Here is an 11,437-nt window from a genome sequence, read left to right as displayed (position 1 = left end):
GACCCGGGTGAATGCAAATGGTTCTCTAACAGCATTAAGGATCCTGCTGAATGGAAAACGAAGCATTTGTCAGCGATGAGACAGGAAAATCCTGATTAGTTGAAAGAGAACACAGCTAAGGGTGTGCCAACATTCGAAATTTCAAATACGAATCAAACATGTTCGTTCTTCTTATTTTGATTTGTATCCATATTTGAAAAACTGATACCGTAGAACCCCGCTATAGTAAACTCTGATATAGTGAAGTGAAACTGAAGTCCCAGATAGACAACTGTACATTTTTCCCCCTTTATAGTAAAGACATTTTTGATAAAACTCGGTTATAGTAAAGTGCGTCTGGCTGCGGCGACGACTTCCACGATATGACATCGCCGCCCGCGCACTACATAGAATCGCGAGGCAAAGATTTGAAAACAAAAATAACACCAAGTGTTCTTTTAAGCGGCTTTACCACTAGGCTTAGCAGCATTCAGGAGAGGCCTACTTTATGGAAGCCCTGGAGCTGTGCGGAAAGCACATAGCGCATAGGGAAAAAAAATAAAGCTCTCTACAAACGTGGAAAGGAGGCGGTGCGGTCCGTTCAGAAAGTAAAGAATAGTAAAAATACAGCAAGAAATAGGGAAGGGGAAGAATAGGCCGAACATTCACAGCACTGTGCAGCACGAAGCATGAGGCAGCGGAGGCAAGAAGTGGAGGTGCAGCGTGTGCGGTTTTGCAATACTTGACTGCCACGCGCATTCATCATTTATTGCCTCTTAAAAGACAAAAACTGCAAAAAGTGACATCATATTCTTGCAAGGCTTTAGTTTTCATATTAAATCATATTTTAGATATATTGTCCTCATGCTTAAGAGGTACTTCCACAAGATGTAAAAAATTTTTATAACTGGAAAAGATTGCACAAAGAGATAAGGAAGAGATGGAAGGTATTTTGGAGTGCTTTTTTGTTTCATTAAGCAACAAGACGTGTTCGGTGAGTGCCCATTTAACTATCAGACAGCATCTTCAGGACCATGTCATCACCAACAACTGATATAGTAAAGACCCTGATATAGTAGATTTTTGCTGGTCCCAGTGACTTTACTATAAAGGGGTTCTACTGTATTCGAAATTTCCGGATGTTCAAAATCTATCAAATACACTGCAGTTTCCCTGCACTACTTGCTTCACTGCAATGCGTGACCGCGTTGGCTATGCGGTGAAGCATCCTCAAAATGCGAAGGGGCTGTTTTGTGAGAAGGGCCTTCCGACAGTGTGCGCAAACAAAGCACTTGCAGAAACCGGAGAAAAACGTCTTGGTTACTTTGGTTTCATTTCGAACGCAGATATCCATTGTACAAGTGTTCATCACATAAAATTACTGTGATGCAAATGGTTCCTGGCAGTTTATTCAGGCCCCTTCGAAAATTTCGAGTTTTCAGTTAACATTTTTACTGGTCTCTTGGAGGCCTAAATAATGACAGTTTACTAGCAATATGACAGCGCCACCTGGCTTCATGCAGGTCCTTCCTACACAAACATTATGCCCGCAGTAGTGTATACGCACTCCTGTGCAATTATAGTTTAATATTATTTGCAAGTACCACGTGAATTCTGAAGCAAACGATACAAACAGTGTTTGCTATTTTTTAATTTTTTTTTTTTTTCACTGATCAAATATTCAATATTCGAAGGCATTTTTTTCCCCTATATTTGCATTAGAAAATTCTGCCGTGCTGTCGCAGTGATTAAGATGCCAGACCACTGTGCCACAGTACCTGGGTTCGAACCCGACTGCTGACAGCTGTGTTTTGAAGGAGGCGAAACGGAGAGGCGTTCCTGTGCTGTGCAATGTCAGTGCACGTTAAAGATCCACAGGCAGTTGAAATTACTCCGCAGACCTCCACTATGGCACATCTTTCTCCCGTTTTCACTTCCACCTTCCTTCCTTCCTTCCCTTACAGCATGGTTCAGGTATCCACAGAAAGAAGTGTGACAGATACTGTGCCTTTCCTTTCCTAAATTTATAAGTTATTAAAATTTCAATATTCGTGCACACCTAGTCGTAACGTTACATGTAGTGATGTCGCTTAAAAGAAAAGGTGGATGTATCTAGTGGTGGAATCAAGCCTCTCATCGCTGGGCCACAAGGCGGGCGCACCATCCCTGTGCCACCAACGCACATTCATTCAAATCAGTATCTTAAAAAGCAGCATGTGATGGCGTGAATCAACATCAATGTCTGTGATAGGGAGCGCCTGGAAACCCCCAGCAACCACAGGGATGCTTTAACCCCAGCAGTCATAACTCTTAAGGTGAACTTAAGTGTCCCCCTGTTTTTTTTTTCTCTCATTTTCCTTGCTTCGTTTCTTTTTCAATTCTCAATACTGGTAGGAAACGATTGGGGCGAGCATGGAAAGAGAAGGAAGGGGCTGTAACAATAGCCCTGATCAAAATTAAACATAAAAAAAAGAAAAGGAATCCTTCTTTTGAGCAACAAGTATGGATAAAGTGTTCAAAAAAAAAAATGCAGCGCAAAGACGGGCGCATTTAGCGAGAAAGGATAGAAAAAAAGAATAAAAAATCGAGACAAGTCTGATGCGTTTCTCGCAGACTCGGCAGCTGAGTCCTGAGAAGTGGGGGCGATGTTGAGTGGCGAGTACAACAAAGGAGGCGGTGAAAGAGAGAGGAGTAGGAGGCAGCGGAGGTGGCGGCCTGTCAAGAGAGGTACTGGAAGATTTTGCGCAGACGACTCCGCTCCTCAAACAGCGAGCGCACCATGAAGACCTGGATGGCGCCCACCGTGAGCATTACCACGATGAACAGCATGGAGAACTGGTTGACGCGCGTGAAGTTGTGCTCTTGAACGTTGCGGTCGCGGGCCTCGTGCGCCCGCTTGGTGTCCTGGTAGTGCGTCACCTGGTTCAAATTCTCGTGCACCTTTTTGATCACAGTCTGCGAATTTGTGCAAGAAGAAAGAAAGAATGAGAGGAATCGCAATTAATCTTGCAAGCCAAGCAAGAGCATTCTTCCATTTTCGGATTTATGCGATAACAATGGCAACATCTACAGTGCTGCACTAGTATCTATCTGTACTTGCGTAGGCATGCACTATACAGTCATGTATTTTAAGTGACGAGACCATGTGACAAGATCAAGCTCTACAGGAATATATTTGGATGTATGAAAATGAAAAAAAATTGATGCTCTCATGCTTTTCTATTGCAAAACAGTACTGAAATTCAGTTTTTACTTTGCATGAACATTGCTGAAGCAAACCTTGGCTCTGGAAATTACGTATTGTGGGGGGAAATTTCTTACAGTACATGTTATGACTTGCCAGTGGGAAATCAGGACTCTTTCGTTATAAAAGAGTAATTCCAGTGCTCCCACACTTGTAGCAAGGGTTTGGTTGCATAAAAAAATTTGCTGGCATGTATTGGAAATATTTTGCAAGTGATGATGAATGCATGATTCCTATTGCCAAACTATAGATTGAAACCATCTGTAACAAAACCATCCAACCATCCATAGCAAACAAGCCATTTTGAATCATACGAGGCGCAGTCTACAATATTATACAATGCACCAGGATGTAGCCTGACGAGTACAGATCCCCAAACATCCATGTACAACGGATTTGGCTGCCTGCTTTTAGAGATACCTATATAGCATAGTATTATGATAACCGCTCAACACACTGTTCATAACAAAAGAGGAAACCATAGCTGTAATAAGGTTAACCGACTCCAATTTGAACCATTGTGTAAACAAAGCAAGGCTTAACCGATAAGCCGAAGGATCTCCTTTTCTGTGTCCTCACCTTAATGTCTTTGTAAGTGTCGTTGTAGATGAGCTCGGGTGAGTACTGAATCTCGCTCGCGTCCCATTCATCTTCTTCCTGGCTGCCTGCCTTGTCCACGTAGACCTCGAAGTAGACTGTCTTGCTTGAGACTGTCGACATGCTGTTGTCGAAGCACATTGTGTGATCACCGGGCTCTTTCACTTCATGCCTGCAGGGATAATAAGTGATGCAGAAGCAGCGAGGAGCTTTCAGGTAAACAGCACACACAAAGACTGGAACAAGCAGTGTTCAAAGGGCATTCAGGAAATGCAACACAAGTCTCAGCACTGCCCCGACTAGTGTGACTCATCAAATGGGTCACAGTGCACGACCCATTTATGTGACACCAGTCGATCACAAGGCTCATGTGACCTTGCAATGCGACGACACCACTCTATGCATACAGTAATCATGACATCTCAGGGGCAGACAGCGGCGGTCTGGCTACAACAGCTGATGTAGAGAGACCAAACAGACAGTATTATAGTACCCCAATTGGCTGGTCTTCTTTGGCCCCCCCCCCCCCTCTCTGTGTGTGTGTGTGTGTGTGTGTGTGTGTGTGTGTGTGTGTGTGTGTGTGTGTGTGTGTGTGTGTGCGTGTGTGTGTGCGTGTGTGCGTGCGTGCGTGCGTGCGTGTGTGCGTGCGTGCGTGTGTGTGTGCACGTGCGTGGTGTGGTTTGTGGGGTTTAACGTCCCAAAGCGACTCAGGCTATGAGAGACGCCGTAGTGGTGGACTCTGGAAATTTCGACCACCTGGGGTTCTTTAAAGTGCACTGACATCACACAGCACACGGGCGCCTTGTTTATCACCTCCACCGAAAAGCGGCCGCCGAGGTCGGGATTCGATCCCGCGCCCTTGGGAACAATAGTCGAGCACCGTAACCACTGCGCCGCCCCGGCGCTGTTGTGTGTGTGTGTATGTGTGTGCGTGCGTGTGTGCATGCGTGCGCGCGCGCTTGCGTGGCTTGCTTTTTCAAATGTGCCATGTCGACAAGCCCAAGCTTTTGCAGCCGTTCAGTGGGAATCCTTCAGAGCTGGAAGCGGCAACTTTCTTTGCTACAACAGTCAGGGCCTATTTATCGAGGCACATGTAGTACCAACACACAATTTGGCACATGATTTTAAAATGCACCTCAACAAAACTTACAACTAGCCAGACAGAGCAATTTCCTTTCAATCATGGTTGCTGGCATGACCTGGAAGACGCAATTATTACGATCCACAGAAACACTGTCGGTCCATAAGTTGCACAATAATGAGGAGATTGAGGTCTGTTTAGAAAAAGGCTACACTGGGATTTCTTTAACATTATAAATTGACAATCGCATCAAATTTCTTGGAGCACCCTCTCTCCTGTACAAAAACCAGTTTTTCAAGTTAATGAGCAGTGACGCTTGAAACAAGCAAACACCATGAAATCGAAACTGGGTTGCGACCAAACAAGGACTTCAGGACAGACCAACCTATCAAGTTACTGATACTGTCACAAAACCTATTGTGTGTGCGTTGATTAGCTGAAAGGTCACTATTTGTTTGCAATGATGAAAAGCAACCTTCACATTCTGTCCTTCAGCAAAACAAGACTGGCCGTGCATCCAGTGACATCACACATGCAAGGTTTACCTGCAGAAATTTCCCCAATTGAGGCCACAAAATTGGAAATTGAAAATTTCATTCCCACTTTAATAAAACACCACCTATTTGGCATGAAGAACCAGAAAACTACAGAAAACATTCGACAAAACTTTCAGTAACATCTGAGGGGGCACCTAAAAGCCACAGTTGCCCTTTGACGTGCGTCGAAACATTAGTATGGGGATTTCTTTTTTTTTTATAATTATTTTGTTTGACTAAGGTGCAGCTGCAATGGGCAGAAATAATGTCACGACCTTAGCCAAGCAGAGCGGCTGAATGCCACAAAGCCGCTGTAGTGGGGGAAACTAAGCATTTGGCATTTCGCTTGTGGGCATGTACCCCAAGAAAAAAATTGTACCACCCATTTTAGTCTAGCTTCTTTTGAGGCTTAACACATGTTCGAGCAATGCCTAACATCTTGTTAGCCCTCACTTGAAAGCTGCAGCTGGCATCAGCAAATCAGTAGCTGAATTTTTCCATAATTTAAACCTGATTACAAATGATATTACAACTATAAAGTGATTAGCTAATCCATTTGCTGCTACACATTAGGCCACTGTCATAGCTGAAGTGACGGGTGAAAGCCAATCAAAATCCATTTATAGATGGCAAGGTGCTTTAGTAACTTGGCCAAATTTTCAGAAGCGAGCTGCTGGAGGTGAGACATAAAGCAACTGTACGTTGGGGACATGTGTTTAGTTCACCGCATTAAGGCACTGTCACCTCATATACCCTATTTATCAGCCTACTACAGCTTCTACAAGAAAGCCTCTACAAGTGATCTCCAATCAGTCCAGTCCTATGCTACCTGCGCACATCATATCCCTGCATACTTCCTGATCTCGAGTGGCCGGCTGACTCTCCGACGCCCCCTGCTACATCTGGCTTTCTGTGAATTCGGCTCCATTGGCCTCTTCCTCTGTATTACGTGGCCTGCCAGGTCCATTTCTTCGCCTTGATTTCCACTTGGGCATTATCAACTTGAGCTTTTTCCCTGAAACACTCTGGTCTTTTCTTGCCTCTTAATACAGCTGAACAACGCAAAAACGAAATCTCTGCTGACAATCAAATTTACCGTTTTGGCGAGAATTTCGTTCTCGCAAGAATGGTACTGTACAGATGCATAAGTATGAATCTGACCCTGCCAAAGTGAAGCTTTATTTTTTTTTTAAATTTCGGCCACTGTCACCTGGCTTTAATTTTACTGGTTACCAACAAACTGAAACCCAGCAAAAGTAGTATCGCATTTACTCACATAATGAAGCCACTCACACAATAAACGACCCCCAACTTTTGCCACTGAGAATTTACCTTTTCTTTAATATTAATAGTGCCTACTCAGTTTCTTGTCATTATTGCAGCCTTTTAGAGTGAAGAACACAAAGACGTTGCGTACCGGCAAGACCACAGCGCGTTTGTCTTTTGAGGAGCTCCTGGGGGGCGGGGTGACGCGGGCAACAGGCTTGACAAGCTTGGCAAAGCATCAAGGTGAGGAACCGGAACAGGAGCGCTGGCGTAAATGGCTGAAGCCTCTTAACGAACTAACGATGGCTTGCTGAGCTCAACTGGCCGCACCATAAATGTGTTTGTCAGCAGAGTGAAAGCATCTAACATGGTGAAGATACGAAACGTATGCAGTCTTCTTTTCTCATTATTTTACTGTGCTGGCTTACGCATGAAGAAAAAAACTTGTGAACTGCTACCTCAGAAGTCTTCGTTCTCATGGAAGGGAAGTCTGATAGCATTGTATTGTTGACAGAAATCAAAAGCAACAAACCGTATGAACATTGGCTGGTGCTCAGCAATGGGAAGTTTTGGGCCAGTTTGCCCGACATTGTTGTGGGGAAAAAGGAACCACAACTTTACACATGACGTAAGAGAAGTGGCACTTTCTGTCCACTTCCCTTGTTAGGTCCTATCTGAAGTCATGGTTCCTTTTCCCCCACAACAATGTTGTCTGGGGCGTTCAGTATATTTCGCTGCGTGGAGAAATTTGTTTTTGCCGCTTTCTTTATTGTGGGGTTCAACTTTCCAAGGCTCACTGCACTGCATTCAATTTTTCTCCAACACAGTATTATCCACACTCCATCCTGTTTTGTTCGAATGGAGTATAATCAAGGCATGCAACACCTTCCTCACCTGTGGATGGCCTCTGTCCGGGACTGGTCATTGACCAGCTCCTGCCCCGTTGGAGACTTGAGGATGAAGTTGATCTCCATCCTCTGTTGCACCTCCATATTGCCAAAATTGGCATCGAGGACCTGCAACAAGACGTAACACTTGTCACACCATTTGACATGTTCCAACAATTGCAACTAATGTGCCAGGTTCTTTCACGCTGCCCAAGCATAGCGAACAATGCGCAAGGTGGTATGGTGTGGTATATGGGGTTTAATGTCCCAGAGTGACATGTGGGCTATAAGGGACCCAATGGTCAAGGACTTCGGAAATTTCGGCATGAAGTGGACAAGGAAGGAGGCTACAACATTCAGTGACCATGTGTTTGCTATCAACTCTCCCGCCATCTCCTTTCATGTACTGTTTGCTAGATTTTCAATCTCCCTTTCATACCTCACAGTGCATACTATGTACCTGTCGCCTTTCTAGCCATAACTACTTTGTACGCAGTATGCTTTACTGAGTCATGTTTAATGATAGGCTAAGGCTTATGGTGTGTATGTTGGACAACGCACATACATCCTCCTTCTCATATGCTAGAATCTTGGCCAGCTGCAGTTGTGAGCAGTTTCAACATGTTTTCAAACGCAACAATGCAGCCACTGCACATTGTGGGGCTAATAGGATGTACAATGCGCCAACATCTTCGTCTTGAAAAAAAAAAAAAAAAGGAACAAAGTCCTTCTAGTAGCAACCACCTTCCAGTCTCTCCCTACCACCTGCCATAGTTGGCAGGTGGCAAACATATGACACCGCTGATGCCAGCTTTGCATTTCAAAGGGGCTCTATGCTTTTGCGAAATACACTTACTGTGGCATAGAGTGACACCCTCAGATTGAGTCCAAATGACCTTCTGTTTGCTAATACACAAGTTAGCTTCTAACACAGTTGCACTTCACACAAACCACGTGCATCCTCAAACAGCTAACACGGCATATTTTTTGCAAAATTTTGAGGCAGAACAAATCCTGTTTCCAGCAGAGTTTAGTTTGGCAGGCTACTGTCGACGAGCAAGTTATCAAATAACAAATGCTAGAACCAGGCAAAATGCAAATTAAAAGCTGGTTGATGCACATCCCTGTTCATAAGCTCATATGCGAGGACCGGTCTCCAATCGTTGATGCAAAAATTCTGCATTCTTTGTTCCTGCAACTTTGACGGTTTATGCTGTTAAATTTAAATGGATTTGAGAAACTACAAACCTCCATGCATGATGGCTTATTTATTTTTTTTATAGCCAATTTTTGACTAAAGTTTGAAGCATAGACATCATGTACTACAGCGTCATGAAGTCTATTTCACCACTGTTCACTTCAAGGTCCTTAAGACAATAGACAATGCAAAAAAATGGCATTCCGAAGCTTTAGCATTTGAAGATGTTAGGCACTTGTTTCACTGTACAAGCTTGGAAAAATGGAGTTCCCACAAGTGTTCTTGCTGCCATTTTTCTGAACTCTAAAGATAACTGCCAAGTGACCGCTGAAGATCAGACTCGCTTAGCTAAAACAGGTCATGACCAGTCGAGAGCTGCAACCAAATGCTAGTGGTTGCCTGCTAGACACCAACGATGCTAAAAAAATCCCAGCAAAAACATGGCAACAGAGGATAGGCGTGCTGGAACTGAAGCAAGTGCAATACAGACAGGAACATCGCACACGGAAGTATGCACACTAAAACGCAGACTTTCAATAAAATCTTGAACAGTGATGTGTATGTCCTTGTCTTTGTTGCGCCTGTTTCCAGATCAAGCAAAAAGCCACGACAACTGAACAGGCTTTCCATTCTAGACAGCATTCTGCTTATTTCTCTCCGATTGCCGTCATCAATCAGGAGACAAGCGGCACAAAATAAAACGTCGGGTCGACCCGCGTTCGGGAGTCGTTTTTCTCTGGAAGTGACACGTGAATCACATTCTGTGACACCCGAACGAGAGCTGCTTCAGACCGTCGCCGACGACGGCGCTTTCTTGGCAGCTGTTCTCTTCGACAGGAAGTACAATACATAAAAAGGAGAGAGAGTGCCGCGTAGTTTTATGGGCTATACAAACGACGACACGTAGCAAGTACGCGCCACAGTAAGCGCATATCGTGACGAATGTATCTAGGGGACGAATCACGAGCAGCCAGCACAACCAAAACGTTCAGCAAAACAGCGCGCTTGCTTGCTCGCATCTAAGTTGAAAATCATCCGGGAGCCGAACTCTACACCATGTAGCGCGAGCGACGGTAAAGAGGTGCACAATTAGTTTAGCTTTCTCGCATTGCTAGACCATACTGAGGGCAATGTACGTTAATCGCAGATTTGAGGTGAACGGCTGTGCCGATCGAGAGCCCATCTGCAAACTACCCATAAACGAAACCAACTCGTGCTGGGGTTGAGAGCTGTAACTGATAAGAGGCATGCATTACAGCTCGAATTCTGATAAGTAAATAAAAAAACTACGGGGGTTAAGCCAATACTAGTGACGGTGCATATCTGCGGTTCGTAGATACGAACGTGGCACGAACGACACATCTGTGTACGAGTACCGTACAATATTTTAGGAGCTGCCAGCGCGCTTACAGCCGCAACAGCCGGGGAATCAATCTGCAACGAATGCTCTATCGTAGTAATTCACTCCTCCTGTGCGAATGAACTTTTTTTCAGTTGTCCGAAAACGAAACGCGGTCGAGGTCAATGCACAGAGGTGGTTGTGTTTCGCTTTGGGAGTTGTGCGCACAAATGCGGTCTTCGATCGACAACCTACAAAAAAAAAAAAAAAAGAATATAGTAGAAGCAGATTTCGCTTCTCCGTTCCAATGATCGCGTGTTTCGTCGCGCACTTTCAGTAAGAAGAAGAAAGCTAAGCAAACCAAGACGCGAAACTGCACGAAAGTTCGTATAATGTGCGTATTGCTAGCTAAATGTAGAGTTTCTACAAAGCGGAAAATTTGCAATATTTTTCTCGCAGTTTGCACACGGTCTCAAGGTGGAAGGCCATCAGCTAACTATGGAAATGTTTTTCCTCAATCCTCGGAGATACATGACTGGAGTGCAAAGAGAAACGATTCTCCACATTGGATGTGTACTGCGGATTCAGTTGCTATAAACAATTCAAAATAATCTCATACCAGGAAAATAGTTAGCCTCCCGAGTAGTTTATGGCTACAATAATAACGGAAAACGAACAATTTCGCGAGGTCGTTAGGGAGCACAAGAATAATACCGAAACGTGCGTCGTCGGGAGGTGTATCATTAACAAGTGCGGGATGCTGTGCTCGGTCGGTTTCGGACACACTTGAACTGTTCAGCGACGTTGGTACTGAAAACAGTCACTCACAACTTTTGCTCCAGACTACGTTTATATCACGACTTACTTGGTATTCCACTTCAAGCACCTGCCCGAGCCTTGTAGGTTGGTGAAAGCACTCCACACCGCCCGCCCGGAGGGTGATCGTAAGCTCGGTCTCAGCGTCTTCGAACACATCCTTCGGCCTCACGCTGCCCAGTAGCGTCGCAAAGACGATAGCGAACAATTTAAAGTCCGAGGCTATGGTTTTACGCACTGATCGCGCGACACCGGCACACAACATCGCCGCAACTCTGCCCACCTTGAAATTTCTGATGCTTAAATAAATAAAAAAAAAAAAGGAAAGAAAAAATTGTTGCCAGACGACCAAAACTTATAGGCCAAACATGCAGCCAACTATAGAGTTTGCTTACTTTAAAAATTACATTATTAGCTTTTGATCATAACTTTATCTAGAATAAAAAGTTATAAAAAGTAATTTTTTAAGAGTTTTATGCTCTTTGCATTATAAA

The 11,437-nt window shown here is 44.3% G+C and overlaps 1 protein-coding gene across 1 annotated transcript; it reads right to left on the bottom strand.

Annotated features, from left to right (window-relative positions):
- Positions 1-926: 926 nt before the first annotated feature.
- Positions 927-11,246, bottom strand: LOC146181402 (transmembrane emp24 domain-containing protein 5-like). The gene is made up of 4 exons (XM_084576447.1): positions 10,993-11,246; positions 7,598-7,719; positions 3,803-3,992; positions 927-2,934 (listed from the first exon to the last, which is right to left on the bottom strand). The coding sequence occupies exons 1-4, from the start codon at positions 11,206-11,208 to the stop codon at positions 2,698-2,700; spliced, it is 765 nt and encodes a 254-aa protein (XP_084432573.1). The 5' UTR covers positions 11,209-11,246; the 3' UTR covers positions 927-2,697.
- Between the last annotated feature and the right edge of the window lie 191 nt (positions 11,247-11,437).

This window comes from Amblyomma maculatum, chromosome 8 (assembly GCF_055883805.1).
Source record: "Amblyomma maculatum isolate TAMU_Amacu chromosome 8, ASM5588380v1, whole genome shotgun sequence".
Classification (NCBI taxonomy): domain Eukaryota; kingdom Metazoa; phylum Arthropoda; class Arachnida; order Ixodida; family Ixodidae; genus Amblyomma; species Amblyomma maculatum.
The sequence above is the reverse complement of the archived record's forward strand: the minus strand, read 5'-3'. Positions and strand labels throughout refer to the sequence as shown.

Bases quoted from the DNA above. Each gene is read 5' to 3' on its own strand.
- LOC146181402 (XM_084576447.1), bottom strand. From the start codon at position 11,208: ATGTTGTGTGCCGGTGTCGCGCGATCAGTGCGTAAAACCATAGCCTCG. The intron at 3,993-7,597 runs GTGAGGAAGGTG...TTATCCCTGCAG, and splicing joins CGGACAGAGGCCATCCACAG to GCATGAAGTGAAAGAGCCCG. The intron at 2,935-3,802 runs GTGAGGACACAG...ACAAATTCGCAG, and splicing joins ACACTTACAAAGACATTAAG to ACTGTGATCAAAAAGGTGCA.